The 25,783-nt window shown below is 34.4% G+C and overlaps 7 protein-coding genes across 16 annotated transcripts; 2 read left to right on the top strand and 5 right to left on the bottom strand.

Annotated features, from left to right (window-relative positions):
* Positions 1 to 627: 627 nt before the first annotated feature.
* On the top strand, positions 628 to 3,265 carry LOC103869795. Its single transcript, XM_033292879.1, is given in 2 exon segments — positions 628 to 2,391; positions 2,393 to 3,265. Coding segments are annotated over 2 exon segments (474 nt in total). The 5' UTR covers positions 628 to 2,316; the 3' UTR covers positions 2,792 to 3,265.
* Positions 3,266 to 4,923: 1,658 nt separating this feature from the next.
* On the bottom strand, positions 4,924 to 5,756 carry LOC103869550 (oleosin 1). The gene has a single exon (XM_009147633.3). It carries the CDS (start codon positions 5,707 to 5,709, stop codon positions 5,107 to 5,109), a length of 603 nt encoding a protein of 200 aa, XP_009145881.2. The 5' UTR covers positions 5,710 to 5,756; the 3' UTR covers positions 4,924 to 5,106.
* Positions 5,757 to 5,776: 20 nt separating this feature from the next.
* Positions 5,777 to 6,999, bottom strand: LOC103869549 (single-stranded DNA-binding protein, mitochondrial). The gene is made up of 4 exons (XM_009147632.3): positions 6,588 to 6,999; positions 6,287 to 6,513; positions 6,095 to 6,195; positions 5,777 to 6,000 (listed from the first exon to the last, which is right to left on the bottom strand). Exons 1-4 carry the CDS (start codon positions 6,810 to 6,812, stop codon positions 5,921 to 5,923), a joined length of 633 nt encoding a protein of 210 aa, XP_009145880.1. The 5' UTR covers positions 6,813 to 6,999; the 3' UTR covers positions 5,777 to 5,920.
* Positions 7,000 to 7,245: 246 nt separating this feature from the next.
* LOC103869548 (mavicyanin) lies at positions 7,246 to 8,368 on the top strand. The gene is made up of 2 exons (XM_009147631.2): positions 7,246 to 7,716; positions 7,801 to 8,368. Exons 1-2 carry the CDS (start codon positions 7,524 to 7,526, stop codon positions 8,181 to 8,183), a joined length of 576 nt encoding a protein of 191 aa, XP_009145879.1. The 5' UTR covers positions 7,246 to 7,523; the 3' UTR covers positions 8,184 to 8,368.
* Positions 8,369 to 9,495: 1,127 nt separating this feature from the next.
* On the bottom strand, positions 9,496 to 13,383 carry LOC103869547 (DEAD-box ATP-dependent RNA helicase 51). Of its 2 annotated transcripts, none has more exons than XM_009147630.3 (13): positions 13,245 to 13,383; positions 12,519 to 12,885; positions 12,240 to 12,425; positions 11,882 to 12,067; positions 11,490 to 11,573; positions 11,201 to 11,242; positions 11,061 to 11,129; positions 10,675 to 10,974; positions 10,547 to 10,585; positions 10,350 to 10,454; positions 10,207 to 10,275; positions 9,980 to 10,105; positions 9,496 to 9,894 (listed from the first exon to the last, which is right to left on the bottom strand). In XM_009147630.3, the coding sequence occupies exons 2-13, from the start codon at positions 12,855 to 12,857 to the stop codon at positions 9,733 to 9,735; spliced, it is 1,707 nt and encodes a 568-aa protein (XP_009145878.1). In that variant the 5' UTR covers positions 12,858 to 12,885; positions 13,245 to 13,383; the 3' UTR covers positions 9,496 to 9,732. The 2 variants fall into 2 exon arrangements, with proteins under 2 accessions (XP_009145878.1, XP_033148802.1); XM_033292911.1 differs by having other exon boundaries at positions 13,094 to 13,307.
* A 3,197-nt stretch (positions 13,384 to 16,580) lies between these two features.
* LOC103869545 (nucleolin 2) lies at positions 16,581 to 20,902 on the bottom strand. 7 transcript variants are annotated; one of them, XM_033292904.1, is made up of 20 exons: positions 20,644 to 20,901; positions 20,490 to 20,535; positions 19,968 to 20,113; positions 19,740 to 19,814; positions 19,556 to 19,648; positions 19,354 to 19,446; positions 19,176 to 19,265; positions 19,017 to 19,094; positions 18,779 to 18,901; positions 18,609 to 18,689; positions 18,481 to 18,513; positions 18,304 to 18,402; positions 18,170 to 18,220; positions 17,978 to 18,078; positions 17,779 to 17,896; positions 17,610 to 17,692; positions 17,399 to 17,498; positions 17,232 to 17,323; positions 16,921 to 17,156; positions 16,581 to 16,830 (listed from the first exon to the last, which is right to left on the bottom strand). In XM_033292904.1, the coding sequence occupies exons 1-20, from the start codon at positions 20,674 to 20,676 to the stop codon at positions 16,805 to 16,807; spliced, it is 1,797 nt and encodes a 598-aa protein (XP_033148795.1). In that variant the 5' UTR covers positions 20,677 to 20,901; the 3' UTR covers positions 16,581 to 16,804. The 7 variants fall into 7 exon arrangements, with proteins under 7 accessions (XP_033148795.1, XP_033148796.1, XP_033148797.1 ...); XM_033292905.1 differs by having other exon boundaries at positions 17,978 to 18,072; XM_033292906.1 differs by lacking the exon at positions 19,017 to 19,094 and having other exon boundaries at positions 20,644 to 20,902.
* A 2,693-nt stretch (positions 20,903 to 23,595) lies between these two features.
* LOC103869544 (nucleolin 2) lies at positions 23,596 to 25,740 on the bottom strand. Of its 3 annotated transcripts, none has more exons than XM_033292914.1 (10): positions 25,569 to 25,740; positions 25,420 to 25,468; positions 25,140 to 25,261; positions 24,964 to 25,026; positions 24,821 to 24,873; positions 24,648 to 24,744; positions 24,424 to 24,564; positions 24,242 to 24,333; positions 23,937 to 24,173; positions 23,596 to 23,848 (listed from the first exon to the last, which is right to left on the bottom strand). In XM_033292914.1, the coding sequence occupies exons 1-9, from the start codon at positions 25,602 to 25,604 to the stop codon at positions 23,978 to 23,980; spliced, it is 849 nt and encodes a 282-aa protein (XP_033148805.1). In that variant the 5' UTR covers positions 25,605 to 25,740; the 3' UTR covers positions 23,596 to 23,848; positions 23,937 to 23,977. The 3 variants fall into 3 exon arrangements, with proteins under 3 accessions (XP_033148805.1, XP_033148806.1, XP_009145876.1); XM_033292915.1 differs by having other exon boundaries at positions 24,964 to 25,020; XM_009147628.3 differs by having other exon boundaries at positions 24,964 to 25,014.
* Positions 25,741 to 25,783: the final 43 nt, after the last annotated feature.

Raw genomic sequence — 25,783 nt, 5'->3', positions numbered from 1 at the left:
TTTTCCAATAACTATTATAAAAATGTTTTCAATATATATAAGAAAAATACAATACAAAATCCAATTTCAAACACCAACTTAAATTATGATTTTTATATTTAACATTAAATTTTAAAATATTATATATGTGATTATTTATGTGATTGTACGTATTACATATTATTAATTATAAAAAAACTTATTTGATGGTACGTATAAAATACCATTAATTATATGATAACACAAATTTTGTAACTTATGATGATACATATAGGATATATATATAATAATGATTAGAGGTGGGCGTTCGGGTTCGTTTTCGGGTCTTTTTGGGATTTGGTGTTCAGTTCAGATCTTTGAGGATTTGGTTCGGATTTGGATAACTAATTTAAATAGGTTTGATTTAAATATTTGGATAGAGAATTAATAATTATTTAAGTATTTTTGGAGTTTTGAGTATTTTTTAACTATTTAAAATATTTACGTTTGATTATTTATATATATTTTTAAGCATTTATGCAAACTTAAAAGTATCATATATATTCTGGATGTTTATATATATATATATATTAAATCAAAAATAGTTAATATATATAAGTATATAAATCTATTTTGGATACCCAAAATACTTCGGTTCGGATCGGATTAGGTTTCAGCTCTTCAAATACCAAAATTTTGAATAATTCGAATATTTAATCAATTCCAGTTCGGATTTAGTACTACTTATTCGGATTGGGATCGGTTCGATTCTTCGAATTTGAATTTTTTGTCCAACTCTAAATAGTGACATAAAAATTAAATAGCATCATATTTTTTTTTAAATACAACCGCACGGACGTGCAGGTCAAAATCTAGTTCTAATTAATGCACCTGCTGAATTAAAATGGTTAACCACCTACGTAAAGTGTTAGGTGTTTTCCATGTGAATGATACGTAAGAGAGAATCAAGTGGACTACTGGACCGAAGGAGATTTAATTAACTGATAGATACACACCGAAATAAACTAGTGTTTAGTGGAAACAAAAATCTTCAAGTAATATGCTGTTTGGAAGGAACCTAATGGCAGAAGATTCGGTGAGAAGCCTAAATCAGCCTCGGTTCTTATAAGAATCATAGATAAGCAAGTTCGAAACCACATCACCAGCATGAAACATCGAGAGTCATCAGCCTATCGAAAAGCAATGGAACATGGTTTTCTTTACGATAAAAAATTCTAAAGTGATGTATATCTATTGATTTCGATTTTCTCTCCTTATTCATCTAATTTAATATGATATCAGAATCAGATCCACATAATCCAATCTGATCTATAACGTTTTGGTCCATCAATCTTTATCTAAATATTCTGAAATGACAAAGTCTTCCACATAATTAGTTGGAACGATCCTGTGAAACTTAACATATGATAACGATCAAGTTGATTTGATAGATTTATCCAACATGTAGAGGATTTGTAAGTCGTGATTATGATGGAAACGCCTTTGCAAGTGTGACTAGGATCTAGATCAAAACACTTTTTTCTTTTGTAGCTTGTACAAAACACATTTACAATAAGCCCTTTACACATTTAACATTAACGAGCTTATTTAGAGAAAAAAACTAGAATCTTATTTATATCGGCTGGTCCATAATATGTTAGTCCAAAAGAGAATCTAAATTAAATGATCTCTTGTCCCGCATAACCTAATTAATAAAATCAAGTCGTCGGAACTAGCCTGTTCTTTTCCTCCTTTTAAAATTGTTAATGGCGGAATCAACCTGTTGCAGTGAATATCTATACTAGCTAATCAGATAGTTTTGAATTTTTGTTTTTAATAAATAAATACTGACGCATGTTTATTGCATTTTGTGATAAAAAAAACTATTACAGATATACAAATAAGGAAGAGCTGACAAATTCCGTTATACAGCAATTTAATTTTAATATCTTTTGTCATAGAGCTCGCGAAATGTACTGAGATAACTAATATTCTGCGATGAATGAATTCAAAACACGTTAGTGTTTTAGATAGAGATCGTTGATGCATGCCTCTCGCATGCTCGTTATGTATCATTCAAACCCAAAGAATTCAATCATCGATCTCAATATTTTTTTTTGCCAAAAGATCTCAACGTATCATATATTAAGAAGTCATCGTTGATATCATGAGAGATCATCACAAAGAATCTAGAAAAGGTCATACAATAAAATATGTCAACGCAAAGGCTACCGTATTAGCCGGTGACCTACTTACTTCAACCGTGGAGTTATATAATAAAACGTAACTCAAACCATTTTCAGACCAAAAGAGCATCACAAAACAAATCAAATATTTTGAGTTACAAACCCTTAGAGCATGGAGATATCGAGGAGGGAACATGTTTCATCAGTCCACCAGTGTCTAAGCGTGAGCTTCCACGTCTCTCTCATGCATGGTACGTTGTGCAAAACAGGCCAGCCGAATCTCCAAGAAGCTTAAACTCAAAGAACGTCCTAAGGAGCTTTTGACGACTTTAAGCAAAAAGGCGAAGAGTATTGCTGGCCGGAAGAAAAAAGCTTACGACGGCTGTGGTGGTACAAAAGCAAAGACGGCGGTGGAAATGGTGATGGAGGAGGAAGAGGAGGAGGAATATGGCATTTGGCAGAGAAAGATTTTAATGGGAGACAAATGTGAGCCGTTGTGTTATTCCGGCGTGATCTTCTACGATTGTCGTGGACATCAAGTAAAGGAACTGCCTCCGAGATCGCCATGTTCCATTTGGGTGCCGGAACAGCCGAGACGTTCGTATGTCGGGTCGGTATTAAGCTCGACGGAAGAGGAATTTGACTGATGTTCTGTTTGGTGTGTCATCATGACTCATGAGGTGAGTGGTGATTAAACTCGCTAGAAGTTACGTTAATCCCTTGTGATTGGTAGATGGTATCAAATATTTTATGCAGATTATTGTGTAATCTATTTGGCAAACTAATAAAGATCTAGTGACGAAAACAATACTATATAATAAAACGCTATGTTTCCTTATCAACCGTTCATTACTCTCGTCGTTTCTTTGAAAAAATATTATATAACCCGAAAGCCATTTTGAAGTCTTAAAAGAAAGTAAATTAACTCGCCAACAAAAATGAGAAATACTTGGGTTCACCCCCTAGGGTGAACCTCTAGGTTCACCAACCAATAGTGTTTGAGTATTTGATATTTGATATCTTTTAAAAAAGGAAATAAAATTGAATATCCAAATTAGATTATATCTTTAAAATCAAATAATAAAAATACATAAAAATAGTTACAAAAAATAAATAAATTAATATTATTAAGTCTTCAGCAAAATATTAAACCCTATACCCTAAATCCTAAACCCTATACCCTAAACGTTAAACCTTAAACTTTGGATAAACTTTAAACATTGGAAAATCTTAAACCCTAAATTATACATTAAAAATTAAATTTTAATAAAACTAAACCCTAAATCCTAATCACTAAACCCTAAACCCTTGGGTAAACTCTGAACCCTTGGGTAAATTCTAAACCCTTGGATAAATCATAAACTCTAGGATTTAATTTTAAATATTTTTAATTTAGAGTTTATGATTTATCCAAGGGTTCAGACTTTATCCACGGGTTTATGCTTTAGTGATTAGGATTTAGGATTTAGGGTTTAGTCTTATTAAGATTTAGTTTTGATGTATGATTTAGGGTTTAAAATTTTCCAATGGTTTACGGTTTATCCAAGATTTAAGGTTTATAATTTAGGGTTTGGAGTTTAGAATTTAGGGTATTGGATTTAGTATTTTGCTAACATTTTAACAATATTTATTTATTTATTTTTTGTAACTATATTTATGTATTTTTATTGTTTTATTTTAAAAATCTATATCATATTTGGAAATTCAATTTTATTTCCTTTTTTAGAAGATATCAAATATCAAATACTCAAACACTATTGGTTGGTGAACCTAGAGGTTCACCTTAGGGGGTGAACCCAAGAATTTCTCAACAAAAATATGGACAGAACTTAGGTTCACCCCCTAGGGTGAACCTTTAAATTCACCCCACTATTTATGACCAATCAATTTTCCACATAGATAATTAATTAAAAAATATTAAATTAACCAAAAAATAGCTACAAAAAATAAAAAATGCTAATTTTAACGACGCTAACGCTTCCAGCGAAACCCTAAACCCTAAATTTTAAATTATAAACCCTATACCCTAAATTCTAAACTCAAATCCAAACCCTTAAACCAAAACCCTATACCCTAAACTCTAATCCTAGACCCTAAATCCAAACCCTATACCCTAAACCCTAATCCTAGACCCTAAATCCAAATTATATACCTTAAACCCAAAAAATAGACTATAAACCTAAACCCTATATCCTAAACCTAAGTCTTAAACCCTAAACCTAAACCGTAAACCTTAACCCAAACCCTATAGCATTTAAGTTCGGGGTTTGGGTTTAGGGTTTACCGTTTGGATTTTAGGTCTAGAATTTGGGTTTAGGGTATAGGTTTTGAGTTTAGGATTTACGGTTTGGGTTTAGGATTTACGGTTTGGGTTTAGGGTCTAGGATTAGAGTTTAGGATATAGGGTTTTGGGTTTAGAATTTACGGTTTGGGTTTAGGATTTACGGTTTGGGTTTAGGGTCTAGGATTAGAGTTTAGGGTATAGGGTTTTGGTTTAGGTGTTTGGATTTGGGTTTAGAATTTAGGGTATAGAGTTTAGAATTTAAATTTTAGGATTTAGGGTTTCGCTGGACGCATTAGCGTCGTTAAAATTAATATTTTTTTATTTTTTGTAGCTATTTTTTATTTAATTTAATATTTTTTAATTAATTATCTATGTGGAAAATTGATTGGTCATAAATGGTGAGGTGAATTTAAAGGTTCACCCTAGGGGGTGAACTTTAGTTCTGTCCCAAAAATATATACTAGTACATTTCAGGTGACGAACACGCACGCCAAAAATCTTATAAAGCTTATACATAACCAGATATATTCATTTTTATTATTTATTAATGGAAACAAAATAACAAAATGTTATAGTAGTATATTTATATTACCATATGCATGAACCATGTTTATCCTCCATACACCGAACAGGTTATCTTACCCTGAACCAGATTATAACGACCGGTTAAGGTTAAGGTTAAGCACCAGGTGCTGCATCTTTAGCCCTACCGTGGAAATACCCACCGTACTCTCTAGCATAATCTTTGACGTGAGAGGCCGTGTCATAGATCCGACCACGTGCATAATCCATTTGATCCGATCCAACCGGGTGCCTTCCACGGAAATAACGATACGCCCACGATACGACAGCCAACGTTCCAACAAGAAAACCGGCCACCGATAAGAACCCGCCAACCCCGATAAATACCGGGATCCATACCGGACTCGAAATGATGATCAGCGGAAGAAAGACAACGAAGCCTATCCCGACGGCCGTCACGGTTACGCCTAGGAGGAAGAGGAGGATTCCGCCGGATATGAAGAGAGCGAGGAGACCAAAGAGCTGTGAGGAGGTTGGTGAATGAGATCGGAGAAGGCGGAGAAGAGAAGCGTAAGGGCTGTTTCTTTCGGTGGTGTTGCTGCTACCGTAGATGGGCCAGTATTGGGCGTCGCCGCGAGAGAACGTTTCCGCCATTGTAGAGTGACTTGTTGCTATTGTGCGGTGACAGAGAACATAATAGGAAAAGGGTGAAAAAAAACAAATGGAGGACAAATTTTTCAGCTTTGAGGTGGCATTCATGCAAACACGTGGAGATCGGTCTCTGTTTTCATGTTTGTCTCAAATCGAGAATTTGGTTTAAATCCGGTTTAACTAAAAAGGAATTTGTTGGGTTTGGTTCGGTTTATTTGCCACAAAATAGTAAAACGACTAGTGTCAATATAAAGAACACTGAACACACCCTCAAGTTACAAGAAGAGAAAACAGCAAGCAAGAAAGCTATAATACCGAATCAGTAGTAGCCAACGCCTCTAAGCTCAGCAGAACTTGGCTGCTGCATATCACTAGCTTTACCTAGAAACACAACTCTGCCTGCATAAAGAAGAAATAAAGATCAAGATCTGACTTTTTTTCAAATGAATCTGAGTGAGTAAGAACGAGTTCTTGGAGTTGAGACAGTTCATACCGTTTCTACGAATAGCGACTTCTCTAATACGTCGAACCAAACCAGTAACTGGATCAGTGAAAATCTTCGTCTCCAGATTACCCTCCAAGTAGACAACAGTGCTGTTATCCACCGACACAAAACATGAGCTACCAAGTTTCATCCTTTATATCTCTAACACGAATCTAAAACCTCAGAGAAGAGAGAACTAACCCGGGTTCAACGTTCTTCAAGACAAGTTCAGCTAAACGCTCAGGGTAAACAGAGACGCGGTGCCACTGCACAGCAGAGCGGTTAGCATACTCTCTCGGGTCTTCGTTGATCAAGGGTCTCCGGTTGTTCCTGATGCCACCGGTGCCTACAGAGAAGAGAGTGATAGTTCTGCCATTCTTGAGCTTCTTCTGCAGAGGAAGCTGCCCCACTTGCCCCACCAATATCGCCTGAAGAAGATCAACAACAATCACATTCACAACATACCATTTTCAATTGGAATCAGAAGCGATTTGGTTGGTACCTTGAAGATGCCATAGTCAAGGCCGTTCTCGAGTGGACGCTCCTCCATCACGCGTTCCTCTCGATGGTTTGGATCTGAAGCCTTGGTTTCAAGGGGAGATTCAGTGTCTGATAAGTCGGAGATGTTGTTGTTGGTGCTGAAGGACATGGAAGCCTGAGAGAATCTGGGGTTAGAGAGAAGAGATCGATGGAGTCTTCTCGAAAGGGTAGCCATTGAATTCGCCATTTTGGTTCTTCTTCTTCGCTGGAGATTTCGAATCGAACGGATTCTGGGTTTAACGTCTTAAACCCTAAACGGGTCAAAGCGGTGAGAAAGTAATTAGAAGTTTTTGGGCTGAGAGGCCTACACTATCCTAAATCTAACAATATTTACCAAAACTTTATAAAATGAAAATTTTAACCCAACATTTGAAAATCCTTGGAGGAGAAATGGTCAATGAGAAGAAAAATTGCTCGTCTTCACCAAAGATACAAGTCACACACGTTCCTCAAGTATTTTGATTATCCCTTATATATTTTGGTTTTTCTTATATACAAGTCACATCCTCATTTTCACCAAATTAGTGTTAATAATTCTTTTGGAAACACACACTGTCCACATAGTTTTCGATTTTGTGAATTCAAAACAAGAGAGGTAAATATCGCACAAAATCTGATGTATTCCTCAACAACTTCAAGTCATGTTGTTTCCACAAGTCATCTTTTGTTTTCAAAAAAGTAATATACCAAGTCAAAGATAATTAATTATTCCTCAAGATGTGGAGAAGAATACTAACAGACCTCCAAGTCTCACCTCTTTTTAAACTCAAAACCACAAGCATTTGCAAGCCATAACAAGAGAGAGAGAAAAGAAGAGTAGTACTCTCTCGTAACTTTTACAAATCCAATATTTTTGTTAGAGCTCCCTCCCTTTGATATATCAATCCAAAAACAACAAATGAGTCCCTTGAAGAAGATCGCTCTCGTTACTATTCTTGTTTCGTTTTATATGTTTTCATCATGTGTTTCAAGCACTGAGTTTGAAGTTGGAGGAGATGATGGTTGGATCGTACCACAATCTAACACGACTCATGGAGATGTGTTTAACCAATGGGCTTCTCACAACCGCTTTAAAGTTGGCGACACTGTCCGTAAGTATTCTTTATCTATATGCAGTTTTCAACTTTATAAACATGTATATGAATAATGAACTCTATTTTATTATTTTGGTGAAGGTTTCAAGTACAACAAAGACTCAGTTTTAGTTGTGTCATCAGAAGACGAGTACAAGAAATGCAAAACTACTAAACCGCATTTTTATTCGAACAATGAGGATACTGTTTTTAAACTAGACCGTCCCGGTTTCTTTTACTTCATTAGCGGTGTCTCGGGCCACTGCGAAAAGGGTCAGAAGATGATCATAAAAGTTATGGAGACGGAGGAGTCTACGCCAGATTCTCCTTCTCCTTCGTCCCCTTCTTCATCTTCTTCTTCTCCTCCATCTCTCCCGGCGTCTACTCACAAGAAGAGCAATGCCTTAAAAACAACAGTCCAGTTCAGTAGTTCCGGTTTTGTTGTCTTTGCAATTATAGCTGTTTCTGTTTTTGGTTGGGTTTAGTTTAAGAAGATTTTAGGCCGGTTTAGCATTTTGTTCTCTTGAGGGTTCTTCATTCACCATCAGTCCATCAGGCTGCTTCATTCTTAGGCACTCACTATTTCGAATAAACACATTGATTTATGTTTTAATCAAAGTATGTTCTCTTTTCTTGTCGCCTCATTATTTATATGGATCTTTACAGTTTCTTTATGTGCCTTATTAGTGTTTTTTTCAGAAAAAAAAATATTTAGAGAAATCTGCCACTAAGAACATCTCCAAAAAGACACTTTATTATAAAGTTTCAAAAATTCTATATTTGAAGTTTAAAAGTGTTTTTTTTTTCCAAAAGCAGAACTTCAAACTTAACTTTAAAACTATTTTTATTTTATCTTATGGTCCTTATATTTATCATAGTTAAATTAAATTCATAAAAAATTTGTAAATAACTAAGCACATATATAAAAATATCACAATAGTATTTACTAATAAAATGTTATATTGAAATACAAATTTTAAATAGAGATAAATAATTAATATTAAACTTCAAGAAAAATACCATATTATTCCATAAAACTATTTTTTTTTGTCAGCGCATAAAACTATTTTCGTAATGCATATATGATCAACTAGTGTATTTCAAAGTAAATAGTGACTCTTTTTATTTTTAATTTGTAGATCACAAACTAAAAATTGTAAAAAAATCAGGTGATCTTAAACTTGTAAATACATTATATCTGAACAAAAAAAATTAAAAGAAGAAAATAAATATTGCTAAAAGACTTAACTTCTATCGATGATATTAAAACTCAGTGAATATATTCGATCTGATAAAAAAATCATACGAAATAGACATAAAAAAACAATTATCTTCGGTTACAAAAAATTGTTTGGACAATAATTTGGAGATTTTGGAGATTCTTGATCAAATTTACGTGACTACTAGTGTTATAATATTTAAATTTGTGTAGTTGTTATGTTTTCATGTAATTTTTGAAAAGATTTTTTGTTGTTAAGTTTTTTTTTGTATTGTTGTTGTCTAAATCTAGTTTTAAAATATTTTAAAGCTTATTTTAAACTTAAATTTATTAAAAAATGAAAATTTTATGAGATATGAAATTTTTTAGGATTAATACGATAAACAAAAAAATATTTAAAAAATATAAATGTGATATGTAATTGTAGAGACCAAAATACAAATAAAAATATGAAACTTCAAATTTAAAGTTTATTTTTGGAGAGCAAAAAACTTCATATTTGTAGTTATAGAGTATATTTTGGAGATGCTCTGACGCAACCCATACATGTTATGTACTAGAAGAATTACATTTCAATTAAAAAATCACAGTACTATAGTTGTTAATATATACATTAAACTTGGTAGTGAAGAAATTGCCTTCAATAAATTAAACAATTCATATAACAATAGAACTGAAGTATTACAAGAAACATTTAACCTAAATTAAAAAAAAAGAAGAGTACAGTTTACTCTTTAAACAAAACTTGGCGGTAACTTTCTAAAACAGTAGGTTTTCCAGGCAAGCTCCTATTTTTTAAGGCCGGTGGAGACACTTCATGCCTCTTTGGGTGTGGACTTGACTTTGCCATAGGGACTGTAAGGAGAGAAGCCATTACGCGCTTGCTGATTCCTAGCCTTCCTCACCTTCCCAGCTCCACTTTCTATGTTCAGATTCACTTTTGGCGGCGATGAGAAACAGAACGATAGAGCAACCGCCTGTCACAACCACCATTACAAAAAAATACATGAAAACCCACAAAGTTATATTGCAAGAACAATGGTTTATACGTGTGAACAATACCTGGAGATCGAGCCGGTGAACATTAAAGATGTCTTTCAGAGAATGTGAATTGTATGCTGCGATGTAAGCCCTGTACGCGTCCTTGGCTGTCTTGTTCAGATTATAGTCATTGGCTACATACTTCTCCTGCATGACGAGTACAAAAAAAGAACGGTGTTGTTACAACTAATCCAGCTACAGATGCAAAAAGTCATTCACCAACAAATAGACTGAATCAGAACCATTACCAGGGCGGATCTAACATTCAAAAGCTTCTTTTCATTGAACTCAAGCTCTTTCACAGGTACTTTTGCAGCCTGTTGATTAGAGTACAAATCAATAAACAAGTAGGTTGTTTACCCATAAAAAGATTCCAAGATACAATTCATACCTTAAGGTATCTAATAAACTGAAGCTCTTCAGGTATCAAGACAAGCAATGCCTTTCCCTTTGCTCCTTCTCCACGAGCTGTTCGGCCAACCCTATGGATATACTCCTGCAGACAACAACAACACCCACAAACAATCTAAGATTCACATAAACATAGAAACGAGGATATAAAGAGAAATAGCAAAGTGTTTCTCATACCGTGGGCTTGTCTGGAGGATCATACTGTATAATCCAGTCCTACAGATAATAAGATTCAACACAACATGATGTCAGTAACACTGTTTGAGTATTTATAATCAATGACGGAACCTAGTGTGTGTACGTACCACCGCAGGAATGTCCAGACCACGAGCAGCCACATCAGTGCACAACAGAATACCTTTCTCTGCTTTCATAAAGTCGAAAAAGGTTTTAGTCCTTCGGTTCTGATCCAGTCCTCCATGGATGTCACAGCTTTCCACGTTGATTAGTTTCATGATCTCGGCATGGAACTGTACCGACTTGCACGTCGAGAAGAACACCATTATTTTCTTGTTTAGATTCTTCTTCAAAAAAGATATTAGGAGGAGAAGTCTTTTCTCGCTCGGAACAACACAGTAGCCTTGCTCCAATCCTTCATTTGTCACCTGAAAGTTTTGGAAACTCATTCAAGTTAAAAACTTCATGGCATGCTCGTCATATTTTCATTACCAGAATGTTTCTGATTTCATACCTTGCGTCTACCATCATCGACATCAACGAGAACAGGAGACGTCAGTGACACTCGAGCAAGATCTTGAACCTGTAACGATTCACAAGAGTGAGAAACAGCAAGTACTAATAATGACAATACCGCAGCTGAAGGAAAATTACCTTGGAGGTTTGAGTGGCAGAGAATAGTGCGGTTTGCCTAGTCTGCATATACATAGTCATAACTTTAATCACAACAAACTCCAAACCATAACATATAAAATCCAATAAAAATATTTCACTAGTGTGTTTTGGCTGAGGCGAATAGCAATACCATGGCATGTTGCTTTATAGGAAAACTTAGAGCAAATAGCAAAGAGAAGGGATCTATGATACTGAAAGGTTATAATTTATCTAGATTCTCATTTCTATCCTTATTAAACCTTAATTAAGACCCCGAGAGATGATTTACCTTTGGTAAAATCTTTAGAATCTTATTCATGTCTTCCTCAAAATTTTCTTCCAGGATTCTGTCAGCTTCATCGATCACAAGGCACTGCAATTTACAGGAACATATACAAAGATATATATCCATTATAATCATCTACAGACTACAGCATATATTTCAAATATTAGTACGACTACAACCTAAGCTAAAAATCTAATTATAAGCCAAGCATTCTGTAGTTTCCCTCTATAGTTCTATCAAAGAGGCGGCACAATGAGAACATCATTAGCTGCTGTATACCATTCATCTATCCAAAAGATGTCTATGAGGCTCAACAGTAATAGTTTACAACATCTAATTTCAGAAAAAGAAGACAAGAACACGGTCAAAATGGAACAATGAAAAAAGGAGAGTACCTTGAGATGTTTATAAATGAAACCCTTTGTGTGTTGAAGATGGTCAAGAAGACGCCCAGGGGTTGCAATCAACAAATTAGAACCATTTGCAATACGTTGTGCTTCTGTCCTTCTGTTATTGCCACCAATAACCATGCTGACCGTCAGCGAGTGATGCTTGAGCAGCTCCTCCGCCACATTTTTTGTCTGCAATATCAAAAATAGTACAGTGAAAAATGGGAACGTACAACAATATTCACACTTTACAAAACCAATGCAATTACAATGAGTCAGTCAACTACATGAAAGATGAGAAACTCACAGATTTTTTTATTACAGGACTCATCTACTGACATTAACAGTATGGTAGGTAAATTACCTGAATAGCAAGCTCCCTTGTGGGGCAAATAACGATGACACCAGTCCCGTTGCGAGGAGAGAAACGCTCTTTAAAGAGCAACTCAACAGCAGGTATGAGAAAAGCAAGGGTTTTACCAGAACCAGTCCTAGCAGCACCAAGAACATCTTTTCCTTCCAAAAGGGGAGGAATTGATCCAGCTTGAATCTAAATTATAGCAAATGATTTAAGAAACATACCGCAAAAAAAAATTCAAAATCTGGTCTAAACATGATAAAAAGGTTCAGAATTTTTACGTACTTGAGTCATATGCTCAAAACCCATGACCTTGATAGCTTCGAAAGTCTGCTCAGATAAGTCAAGGGATTCAAAAGTCTCATTAGTCATTATCCCTTTCCCAACAACCACCATCTTCTTCTCTTCTTCTTCATCTTCATCAGTTTTGACTCTTCCTTGCAGCTTCTTCACTTTCTTAACCTTTTTCTCATTCTTGTTCTGGATTTCATCTACGTTTTCCTCTGCCTTGTGGGTTTCTTCTTCTTCTTCTTCCGCCTTTTGCTGGTCATTCTTCTTCCCACGGTTTCGCTTCCTGACTCTCTTCTTGAGCTCATCACTGGCTTTCTTCTCCAGCTTAGCCATGTCTGCTCTCTTTCAGTTAATCAACTCTCTGCATCGAACATACAGGAGACTATATTAAATTTAAAAAAAAATCAATTTCGAGAGTAACTATAAAAATCTCATAAAGAGGGACCAGTTCCAAAACGGACAATGCAAGCCGACCGAAACCAAGGTTTCTCCATCAAACGAGTTCGTAATTAATAATGAAACCGTCAATTTCGAGTCTAAAATCCAAAAACTTTTTAGGATTGTATTACCAAACTAAAAGGTGGGTAAGGTTATGTAAGAGCTCGTGTACAAGGAAAAAAAATAGTTTTTTTTTGTTACCAAATCGCAGTGCTTTGGTTTTCTTATCGATATAGAAAAAGGAAGTGATAGTGGAAGAAAATAAACAGCAAAGAAACTTACATGCGATGGTGAAGAGTAGTGGAGAAAAGTGAGAACGCGGCGGAGAGGGAGAGAAGAAAAGGTTTAGGGTTTAACGAGTCTTTCTTTGTAACGTTTTGACTTGTTTTTTTTTAAATTAAATCTTTTTTTTTAACAGTCAGCTTAATCGTATGAATAACATTTGTTTCAGTTTAGACCCCAACAAAAAGAAGTTTCATGACGTTGCAGAACAATGATTTCGATCAAACGAAATGCAAAATTATTTCCATTCTTTTTTTTGGTAAAAATTATATCCATTCTTATTGTTTCTTTTGCATATCCTCCATTCTTATTATTTGTTTACAATCATTTTGTTCGTCCATTGAATTAGGTGAATTGTGATTCCTATTTATGGTATATATTAAAAGGTTTAACAAAATTGTTTTGGTTATATCATTTTTAAGTGTGTTTATTTAGTCGGAAAAATTATAAAGTTAAATGTGTTTGATATAGAATAATGAAACAGCGAATGAAGAAATTATTCACGTAGGATGAAATTAAAGCACAGAAAAAATCTTGTTGTAAGTGCAAGACCAATAAACAAAGTCTCAATAACTTTCGAAAAATTAACACAACACCTATTATTTCATAGATCCACAAATCGAATGAGCATATGGATGTGAAAAATCCATTCATTAACACAAAAATAATTAGTTTGATTCTTTAAGCTCTAAGAGCTACTAAACATTAAGATAGGCTAACGATGTGCCCACAATTTTTAAGAGCATTAACAATTTTTAAGAATAATTCATCTATATTTTTGTAAAATATAAATCACTATTGTTTTCTATAATTTCTAAAAATAGTTTTTATATTTATAACAAAACAACCTAATGCTATTTTCAAGATATGTTGAAACAAATTTGACATTTATTTTATCGAAGTACTAGATACTGACCCGCGCTGTGCGCGGATATTGTTTTTGTAAACTTTTATTAGAATTATTCATATTAATCATGGGCATTTGGTTTTTGGTTTCGGTTCCCTGGTTCTATTTTAGAGCTTTAAGATCCATTCGGATTTTTAGAAAATTTGATTTTGTTCCGGTTCTTATTTTTTGGTTTTCAGTTTGGGTAACAAAATTCAGAATCAGCTAATATCCGAGATAATTTTAGATTCTATTCGGTTCCGGTAATATTCTATTTTTCTGTTAATTTGATTTTAAAATCATAAAATTCGGGTATTTTATATTATTAAATATTAGGTTTTTGGTTTTCGGATAAAAAAATTGGATAATTCAGTGACGTTTATATTTTGATAAAAATATTCTGGTGATTCAGATTTTTGTGTATTTTGTTTTTAAATAATATTTTTACATTATTTGAGATTAAATTATTTCATTTTGAGTTTTTATTTATAATATACTTCTTCCTTACAATTTATGTTTTTTGGAGAACTCCATATAATTTAATTTTGTTTTGTTGTTAAGACTTGTCATGAATATATGCAAACATTTGGTTGTTTGCCTTTTTTTTTTTTATTTAATCAAACGAATATAAACACCTTTGGGCCATATGATCAATTGATAGGCGTGATGGACCCATTAATTTGGAAGGAATTAAACTTTTAGTCTAATGAAATTGGTCCATTAGTTACAGAAAACCAAGAAAAACAAAATAAAGCCCAAAGTTATTTTTTCCGGGAAGGTGAACAACTTTAACGTGTCGAAAAAAAAAACTTAACAACTTTATTTTTTTGGTCTTCTCTGTCGGTGATCCCGTCCTCTTAATCGTCTTCTCGATAACAACAAACAAAATCTGTTGAAACTACCCCAGTTTGCTGATGAGAAATTCAAAATCGTTCACTCTATCATCTTCACAATCGATCTACTGTCATTAAGGTAGAATTGTTTTTGTCTGTATACTATCATATTAAATGATCAGGGTTATATGAAACCTCCAAATTAGTTTGGTATCTTGATGTGATAGATCTTTATACTCTATTTGTAGATCGAGCATGACTATGACCTTTCAAGGCATGACTATAGAAAATATGAGGCGAAGGAAGATGTTTTATAGTGATTTGGTTATAAAATTAGGTTTAATGGTATTGATAAAAATATTGTGAATTCAAAAAAAAAAAAAGAGATCTATAGCATATTCCGATTTTCATATTTTTTAGGAGCTGTTAAAGGTAGTTTAGATATTCAGTTTTTGTTTGCAAGTCATGTTAGATTAATGTATTGTGAAGATATTCTGAATAAAAATGAAATATATCTATAGCATATTCTGGTTTTCATATTTTATAGGATTCGTTTGCAAGACACGTTAGTTTAAATTTGCTAAAATCTCTCTATTGATGTGGTTAGAGTATTTTAGTTTACGATTTATAATCTAAAAATATCTGAATGAGACCATTGATATGACTGGAAGTGTTTAATTGAAATTTTGGTTTTAATAGATCAAACTAAACATATGTAATATAAACAGTGACCATAATAACCGGGCCTCGTGGTCTGGTAGTAAAGAAACCTCGGCTGAGGTGCTCGCCATCACGAGTTCTAGCTCCGGCCTCAGCGGATTTAACATGGTTTCTGTTTGGCCTCCATGACCTTTCTCGCCAGTTCCGGTTGGACGCGGTGGAATAATCGGACTAAGTGAGAGGTCCGGATACCTGGATTATCAAAAAAAAAAAAAAAAAAACAGTGACCATAATCAAAACTCTATATGAGAGTAGCTTGTCTGCAATGTATATTGTTGTTTTAAATCGTTTTTTTTTCACCTATTAGAATGTTCTGTACGTTGAAAGATGAACCAAATAACTCATAATCTGACATTAAAGTTATTATATCTAATAATATATTGTGTAAGTTTGGATGGTTTTGTACGGTAGAGTTTGGTTTAATTAAATTCAACGGGTTATGTTATTTATTTAACATATCATTTAATTTTGGAAGGGCTTAGTATATTAGATGTTGGTCTAGTTAAAGTGAACCGGTTATGTTATTTAAACAGCGTGTATATAGTTATTATGATAACAAACTTATACGGGTCCAATATATAAGGTAGCCTAGTAAGGAAACTGAAAGAATCCAAAATTTAAAATGAACTTTCTTGGGTAGATAAAAAATAGGACTCTGTTTTAATAGATTAGATATTGTCAAAATATATTATAGATGGTCTAAACATAACATCATTTTTCTCAAATACCAATTTTTTTGTTAAATTCAAGAAGTTCAGGTTGTAGGTATAAATTCAAAATCTTTTTGGGCAATGAACGAGAATTGGTTGTTTAATAAGGATGTTTAACGAGAACATCACCACTAATAAAAACCATAACAAAAATATTTCATAATATAATATGAAAATTATAATTAACTTTTAAATAAAAAATTGCACCAACAATAAAACCAGCAATGAGTTTGAAGGAATTCATTCAAAGTTTCCACTAGTAAAAATGTCACACCCGCAGAACTTTATCACTAAACAAAAACAAAACTAAATCCCAAGAGTAACAAACTTATCATATAAGCTTTAGAGTTTTTCTCATAAACTAAGCAGGCTGAACGATAATTAGAATAAAAGAAGAGCCAAGCTTTTTCACTAATCATCAAAGACGATCTTCTTCCCTGCAACGACAATACAAAAGCAAAAGTTTATGAGAAGAGATTCTACAAGTCACCAAATGCTTCAAGGGACAGAGGAGAGATGAAACAAACCTTCCGCTGAGGCAAGTATACTTGGTTTGCTGGGTCTTCCAGGGCGGCCACGACCAGGAGGAACTCTTCCAGTGCGGCCACGACCAGGAGGGATTCTTCCACTATTATTTCCATCAGAATTCCATCCTCTTGGTTTACCCTCGAGCACCAATATCTTCCATCCTCCCAGTTCACTTCCGTTTAGTTCCAATGCTTTTTTGAATCCATCCTCCTCTTTCAAATCTAGATAAGCCATCCTGAAATAAAAACAGATGTTCCATTAGTATCACCATCATCATCATCATCATTCACCAAAGAAAAGAGTTACTAACCCCCTGGTAGCACCAGTCTCTTGATCACAAGGTAGAGAAATCCTTGTGATCTCTCCACAGTCACTAAAATGCCCTCTCAACGCACATCTCATCTGGCAATGTTCACAACAGATTTTTGCACCATAGATAGAAATTGGTTTAAAGAAAGTTGAAGTTGAGGATCATACATCAGATTCAGCCACAGACTTATCGAATCTTGAAACAAAAATCGTTTTAACTTGGCTTCCTTCTCCTTTGCGGTTGCTCTGGAAGTTGCCATCAGCATTGCTACAAATCAAAACGATATTTAGCCCGGACAAATTTACCATATAAACAACCAACTTTCACTTTCACGACATGATGTTATGTTTTGTATTATGGCAGGTAAGAAAAAAGTACCTGCTTCGTGGAGCAGGCTTGGCGTTAGCATCAGATAGTCTAATAGTGCGGCCTAGTAATTGTTTACCATTCAGTTTCAATGCCTATATATTCCAAACAACCAAGGATACATCCAATCATATTCCAACACCCAATGTAACGACTCCAAAAGTAAAGAATAGCAACTTACCTTCTGAGCTGCTTCTACAGAAGCAAACTCAAAATGCCCGTAACCTTTAAGACGGCCATCTGAATCTGAAGCAAATCTAACATCGACGATTCCACCAACTTCTTTGAAGAAATCCTCTCTGTTTTATGAGTTATATATATCAAATAACAGTACTGTATCCGAAGAACAAGAGCAAAAAAAAACACTTATGTGCACTTACACGTCAGATTTCTCAATTTGAAAGGGAAGATTTCCAGCAAATAGTGTAGTTGATCCTCCTCGAGCCTGAGTGGTTGGTCTCTGAGTAGTTGGCGTCTTCGGCTGTAAGATTAAGAGTTATTACATTACATAAAACGTAGCCATAACTAAGGAATACAATTCACAGCCTCATTTAACAGGATCGAGTTCTTACTTGTTTTGCCTCTGATTTCTGCTCTGCCTCTGCCATTTCAACATCAGTATCCTGTTTTTTTTATTAAAAGATTGATTTAAAGTTAGAATAAAGATGTATCATCTTACATTCTACATAAAAGGAGTAGACATTACCTTTTTCTTTGGAGTTACTTTCTCATCTTCACTCTCCTCCTCACTAGATTCGCCACTGCTGCTTTCTTGTTTAGAAGTTTTAGTTGGAGAAACTTTAGCCTGCATAACAAGGCAAACCAGTTTCCTTCTATTTCCTGACACTTGTGTGACTAAAAATTATAAAAAATAAATAAATACCTTCTTTGTAGGAGGTTTCTCATCATCACTTTCCTGCAAGTAAGACAAAGTTATGGACAAGGTAAGTTAAAAGACGAGGAAACTATCTGTTAAAAAGTGTACGAAGAACTACAAACTGTGTAACAAACCTCATCATCGGAATCTTCCTCGGATGACTCTGACTTGGTTTTAGCAGCAGCTGGAAGCTTCTGTGTAGCAGGTTCCTTTTTCTATACATTAAAAATAAAAGAAACAAACAATTCACTTTTCTGTCCTGCTGATTGTGTTTCTCAACGCAAGTAACAATTCATTTCCATACCCTTTTATCTTCTGATTCTTCATCAGAGTCTTCATCAGATTCATCCTCTGAGGATGATGAATCTTTTGCAGCTGGCTTGACACTCTTGACAACTGTTAGTTGCTTCTTCGCAGGGACGGGTTCCTAAAAACGTTTTATAAAAGAAGTTGCAAACTAAGAATATGTGCTACGCAGAACTTAAGAATAAGACATGAAGTTTTTCTAGCATTGAGCTAACAAGTAATGAAACAATTCATACCTCGTCTGAAGAAGATTCTTCCTCGGATGAGCTGTCTTTCTTAACAACTGCTGGCTCCTTCTTTGCAGGGGCAGGTTCCTAATAAATCATAAAACAAATATACAGATGAATATGACATTCCCTAACATTGAGCTAAACATGTAATGATGCAAATCATACCTCGTCTGAAGAAGATTCTTCCTCAGATGAGATGCTCTCTACCTTGGCTTTCTTAACAACTGCTGGCTGCTTCTTAGCAGGGACGACCTCCTAATAATAATTTATCGAAAAACAAATTGAAGATTAGTGTAAAATTCCACAAAAAATTGAACTAAGCATGTACTGCTGCATTTCATACCTCGTCTGAAGAAGATTCATCATCCTCAGATGAGCTGCTCTCTGCCTTGGCTTTCGTAACAACTGCTGGTTGCTTCTTCGGAGGGGCGGCTTCCTATTATAATTTATCCCAAGAAAATACTTAGTCTTATGAGACGACAACTCTCCAGCAATTAAGCATATGATATGAAACTTCTCCAACACTGTAACAATGTAACTCATACCTCGTCTGAAGAAGAAGAATCATCTTCAGATGAGCTGCTCTCTGCCTTGGCTTTCTTAAGGATTGCTGGCTTCTTCTTCACAGTGACAGCCTCCTGATGATAAAATAAATAAATTTGCAAAGCTAAGCATGTTGATTCCTTTAACATCAATAGAATGTTTAAGGAATCATGATGTGATTAATACCTCATCCGAAGATGAATCTTCAGAAGATGAGTCATCCTTCTTAGATAGAGGTTTCTTGGCAGTGACTTTCTTAATCTGAATGTCCAAAAGTAATACAATTAACGTGAGTAATCAAATAAAACTGTTAAGTAATTTAAAGTCAAACCTAACAAAAGTTCTGAACATATCAACAAAAAGTCAATTTTACCAAAGATCTACACAACATCAAGTGAATGATTGAAGTTATACCTTGACTTCATCCTCAGAATCAGAACTACTACTGCTGGTCTCTACCTTCTTTGGTGGTGGTGCCTTTTTCTCAGCTTGAATCACCTCTTTCTTCTGCTTCTTAGGCTTCTTTTTGATGTCTAGATCAACTTCCGCATCTCTCTTACCTAAAAGCAAACAAGACAAACGAAAATATCCAAGTCAAAAATCAAACATTGTGTTGGGTCTTAAGCACCAATAATCAATCAATCATAACGCTTTCATCGTCGTCAAACAGACGGAACCAGAGAAAACAAGTCAAAATCAAACATTATGTTTGAGTCAAAATCAAACATTATGTTTGAGCCAAAATCAAACATCTTGTTGGATCTTAAGTACTCATGTAAACAACCACAAAGCCCCAATCATCAATTACAACGTTTTTAATTGGTTCTCCAAACAGAGGGAACAAGAGAAGTCGAAACACGAAAGTACTAAGCCAAAGACAGACAACGAACAAAACAAATACAAACCCACAAACATAAAAGTAGAAAAGACTCTTACTTTTCTTCGAAGGCTTCGTCGTTGAGACAAGTGATGCTGCTTCGACCTAGAAAAACCCCCAAAATCCAAACAGAGTTTAGATCACCCTGAAATTCAGGACAGAACAGACAGTGGAGAAGACATAAAAGCTAGAAGGAGAGAGAAAGATGAGTACTTTGGTAAGCGACTCTTTCTTAGACCTGACCATGGCGACTGCTGGAGATGATGACGACCGGATACTGTTTAGCTTTTCGAGCGATCTGCTCCGAAAGGGTTTTGGTGATTAGGGATTGTAATGGAAGATTAGTTTTTATACGTCCACGTGCCAGTCGATGGTTAGACGACACTTGACTCCCAAGTTTTAGAATTTTTTAATCTTTAGTATTTTTGTCAAATAAAGAAATAGTATATTTTCTTCTTTTTATGCTTGTTTTTAGACACTTGACTCCCAAGCTTTACAAATTATCAATTAATGTTTTTTTTGTCAGATAAAAAATAGTATATTTTAATCTTCCGTCTGAAAAAAAATAAAATTGTAACATATACTTTTTCATGTTTTTACATTTAAAAAAAAAAAAAATATATATATATATATATTATGCGTTCTCACTACTGATTTAAGTGTAAAATATAAATAACTTTTTTCTTCTATATTAAAAAAAATAAAAAATTCTAGATTTCTAAGAAAAAATAACACAATGCTATTTTATAGAGATATTTTAAAGGGAAAATTTGAAAAAATGCATTTTTATGAGATTTTATTTTGAAAATTACACTATTATTTAATTTTTTTGAAAACTACACTTTTATTTACATGAAATGACACAATTATCCAACAAAATATTAAAGCTACTGTAATATATTTTGTCAACATAATTATTTAAATATTCAAAGTTAACAAACTCAACAAGATTCGATTTTGTTTTTTAAACAATACTATCAATACACAATATCTTATAAAATATTTTTTTGTAGTTTTTTTTTTTAAAAAGCGTTCTTGTTTTATCTTGTCGTTCTTCTCCTTCTTTATTTTTCATATCTTCTTCTCCTTCTTCTTATATTTTCCTCTAGTTTTCCATTTTGTGTCGTTCACGAGTGTTTTATTTCTTCATTTTTGTATTTTCTCGTTTTCTAATCTCGACTTCAACAATTACATAAATATAGACCTCAATCCTGAATTTAACATAACCATAATGTAATATTCGTATATTTTCTGCCCAGAATTCGGACCTTCTTCTCCCATGGGACACCCTGGCATTTTAACGTTCTTCAAAAAGCAGACCTTAGAACTAGAACTAGTACCTTGTACAAGCCAATTATCCCGTCCAAGAAAACTAGTAACGATATACCATCAACCAGCTTTTGGTTTGTTAATAACTTAATGAATTATTTCACCAGCATAATCATGCAGAGTCTCTGGACTTTGTGTCACATAAGGTAGCTTTCATTAGAATCTACTTTCAGATTGGATGCATCTATAATTTGTTCAGTCATTCCATCTACATATAAAATAGATTGGATGCAACTATAATTTGTTCAGTCATTCCATCTACATGTAAAATATTTTACTCAACGTGCAGTCCTAAGTGTTAACAAACAACTGGTATTGCCTAAACTTCTTAGCTTATGGAACAAGAAGGAGCTCTATTTTATTCGCAGGGGAGCTCTGTCTATTGTGTCTATTGATGTGATGATGCCTATGAGTCAAAGAAAAAAAAGGACTAGAAAGATTCATGTTGAAACTTGTAACAGAACATCTTTTGAGCTATTCATGGACTTATTCTAAAATATATATCAAGATTTATCAGACAAAATTTTCAATACGTAATTCATGAGATTTAGTGAAGAACGCGACATAAATTTCTTATTTTATGTACATTCATATGTATGAAGTACAATAATTTTTCGTCAATGGAACATAACTGAAGCAAAATTGTATACTACGCATCTAATCTATGTAATTCACACAGTATTGACATGTGTAGGTTTTTTTTTTTAACTTATATGATCTATGACTTTGTGGTTCACTAGGTTGTATTTTGCTTTCAAAACACTCTAAAACAAGAGCGTAAAATAAATTTAGTTTTATCCTTTATCTTTTTTAATTAAAAGGGGATACAAGTGTCTTTTTATATATAAGAAAGTGTAGTTTTCAAAAATTATTAAACAAAATGTATTTTTCAAATTTTAAAACTTAAATAAGATATTTTTCAAATTATCCCTATTTTAAATAACTTAACATTTATTTCAGAGAAATATATTAGCAAGATATATTAGAAATGGTCTAAATACCACCAATTCTCTCTTGAAAATCTTACAAAAGACAGAAAATTGGTATGTTCGGGAAGGGTCCCTAACTAACTAGTGGCTATTTGAAAGACCAGACAACTACTCTTGGCTAAGCTAACAATCAGTGGTGTTTCCGATGCTAAGGATGAGCATAGAAAATGGTCTAACCTATTGGCACCTTAATTGGTCTCCTATGGGGAAGGGATCTGCAAAGATCCTTGGGCCGAGGAACTGACCAGGCTTGGTATTCCTCAGAACAAAACTCTCAGTGATCTTTACTCCAATGGACGTTGGCTCCTTCGTCCTTCTCGATCTGAAGAGCAAGTAAGTAGCACTCCATGCTCACCACCTCTCTACTATCTGCTTTGGACAGAGCGGGTCGAAAACAATTCAAACCGATTGACTCAATCATCTCCACCACTGATTCCACGGTTAGGAACATAATCTCTGCTATCAGCTGCCAGGGAGTCAAACCCTTCGCTTGCCTCGCGAATGTATGACAAATCAATCTTAACATCTTCTCGGCTTCCTCGCTACACATCTACGGCGGCATCGTCTCTACGGCTCCGTTTCTACCGCTAATCATAGCTGATCGGGCTTCTCAGAATTCTGCCTTGGGCTTCTATTTCTGCATCTGGGATCAACAACTTGGGCTTTTAGGGCCTCCTTCTATTTTGACCTTATCTGGTTGTCTTCGAAATACAATTCTGCCATTAAGTAATCGCTGTAACATTTTTTCTTTCTTTTTTAATAGAAAGCCAATAAAAAAAAATCTTACAAAAGAGTATAAAAATATCACATTGTTAAAATATCTTAATTAAAATATTTCATAATATAATATCAATAAAATATAATATCTAAATATAAAAGTTTAGACCAATAATAAAATGGCAATTAGTGAAGCCATGGGTTTAAGGAATTCATTAAAAGTTTCTACAAAGAAAAAATGTCACACCCACAAAAACAAAACTAAATCCCAAGAGTAACCATCATCATATAAGAGCTTGAGTTTTTTTTCTCATAAACTAGGCAAAAAAGGGCTGAAAGATAAGACAAGATCTTTAACTAATCGTCGAAGACGACCTTCTTCCCTGCAGAGCCGATACAAAAAGCAAAAGTTTATGAGAAAGAGATTCTACAAGTCACAAAAAGCTTTAAGGAACGAAGTGAGGAACAAACCTTGGGCAGAGGGCGAAATTACACTTGCTTTGCTGGGTGTTCTACGGTCTCATCTCACCATTGCCTCTTCCAGGTCCTTTCTTGGAGCTGTCATCATTGCCACGTCCACTATCTCGATCAGCATTCTTTTCTTTTGGTCTAGCTTCAATCACCACTATGTTCCGTCCTCCTAGTTCACTTCCGTTTAGTTCCATTGCCTTGTTGAATCCATCCTCACTAAAATCTAGGTAAGCCACCCTGAAAGATTAAGAAAACATATATTTCATCATCATCATTCACCAAACTAGCAAAGAAGAGTTACTAACCCCTTGCTATCACCAGTCTCTTGGTAATAAGGAAGAGAAATCCTTTTGATCTCTCCACAAGCACTAAAATGAGCTCTCAAGGCAGTTTTCATCTGTGCAACGTTTCATAACAGATTAATTTTATTGTAACATGTAGAGAAATTGGTTTAAAGAAAGTTGAAGATGAGGGGAGGGGATCATACTTCATCTTCACTCAGAGACTTGTTGAATCCTGTAACAAAAATCGTTTTGACTAGGTTTTGTGGACGTGGAGCAGGCTTCGTGTTAGCAAAATCAAGCAGAATATTGCGGCCTAGTAATGGTTCACCATTCAGTTTCAATGCCTACATTCAACGATACATACATCCAGAATCATATTCCACCACCCAGTGTAACGACTCCAAAATAAGGAATAGAAATAACTTACCTTCTGAGCTGCTTCTTCAGAAGCAAACTCTACATGTGCGATTCCCTTGGCAAGTCTAACATCTTTGATTTCACCAACTTCTTTGAAGAACTTCTCTCTGTTTATGAGTTATTATTAAGTATTTCAAGCATTCTATCTGAAGAACAACAAGAAGAAGAGTATATGCATCTTACAAGTCAGATTTCTCAGTGTGAAAGGGAAGACGTCCAGCAAATAGCGTCTTGGACTGTAAGATTTAACAATCAAAACATTTACATAAAACCATAACCATAAGGAATACAATTCATAATCCAGTATAACAGGATGGAGTTCTTACTTGTTTTGCAATTGGTTTCTGCTCTCCCTCCACCATTTCAACATTACTATTCTGTTTTTTTTTTTAATTAAAAGATTAGATTTCAAAGTTAGAATAAAGATATACTTTAATCCTATATTTTCAAGTTGACTGAAAAAAATAATAAAGAAAATAGCTTGGTGGAAGAAAGAACCAACCTTCTTCTTCTTTTTCTTCTTGTTCTTCTTTGGTGGTGCCTTTTGCACAGCTTGAATCAACTCTTTCTTCTGCTTCTTGGCATCCTTTGGGATGTCCAAATCAACTTCCACATCTCTCTTACCTAAAAGGTAAACAAAGACAAACGATATCAAAATCAAGTACTCATGTAAGCAACCACAAAGCCACCAATAACCCAATTAATTCAATACGGAGGGGAACAATACAAGTTGAACACACAAAATCACTCCCAAACATCGAAGAAACAGCTAAGAATCTTACTTTTCTTCGAAGGCTTCGTGTTTGAGTCAAGTGCTGCTGCTGCTTCGACCTAGAAAAATCCCCCAAAAAGACAAACGTAGTTTCGATAAATTACCCCCAGGGCGAAATTACAGACATGAAGCTAGAAGGAGAGAGAAAGATGGCTCTACTTTGGTAATGGCTTCTTTCTTACAAGACTTGACCATGGCTGGCGACTGCTCTGCTGTTTAGGGTTTTCGAGCGATTTGGCAGCTGCGAAAAGAGTTTGGTGTTTAGGGGGGTTTAGGGAAGTTGTGTTTTATAAAATGTTAGTTTGTATTTGGCTGTATTAGAAAACTATTTTTTAATTCGTAACAAATAACATAAATAACTCATAATAGAGGGA

This window comes from Brassica rapa, chromosome A05, assembly GCF_000309985.2.
Source record: "Brassica rapa cultivar Chiifu-401-42 chromosome A05, CAAS_Brap_v3.01, whole genome shotgun sequence".
In the NCBI taxonomy this organism is placed as follows: domain Eukaryota; kingdom Viridiplantae; phylum Streptophyta; class Magnoliopsida; order Brassicales; family Brassicaceae; genus Brassica; species Brassica rapa.
The sequence above is the reverse complement of the archived record's forward strand: the minus strand, read 5'-3'. Positions and strand labels throughout refer to the sequence as shown.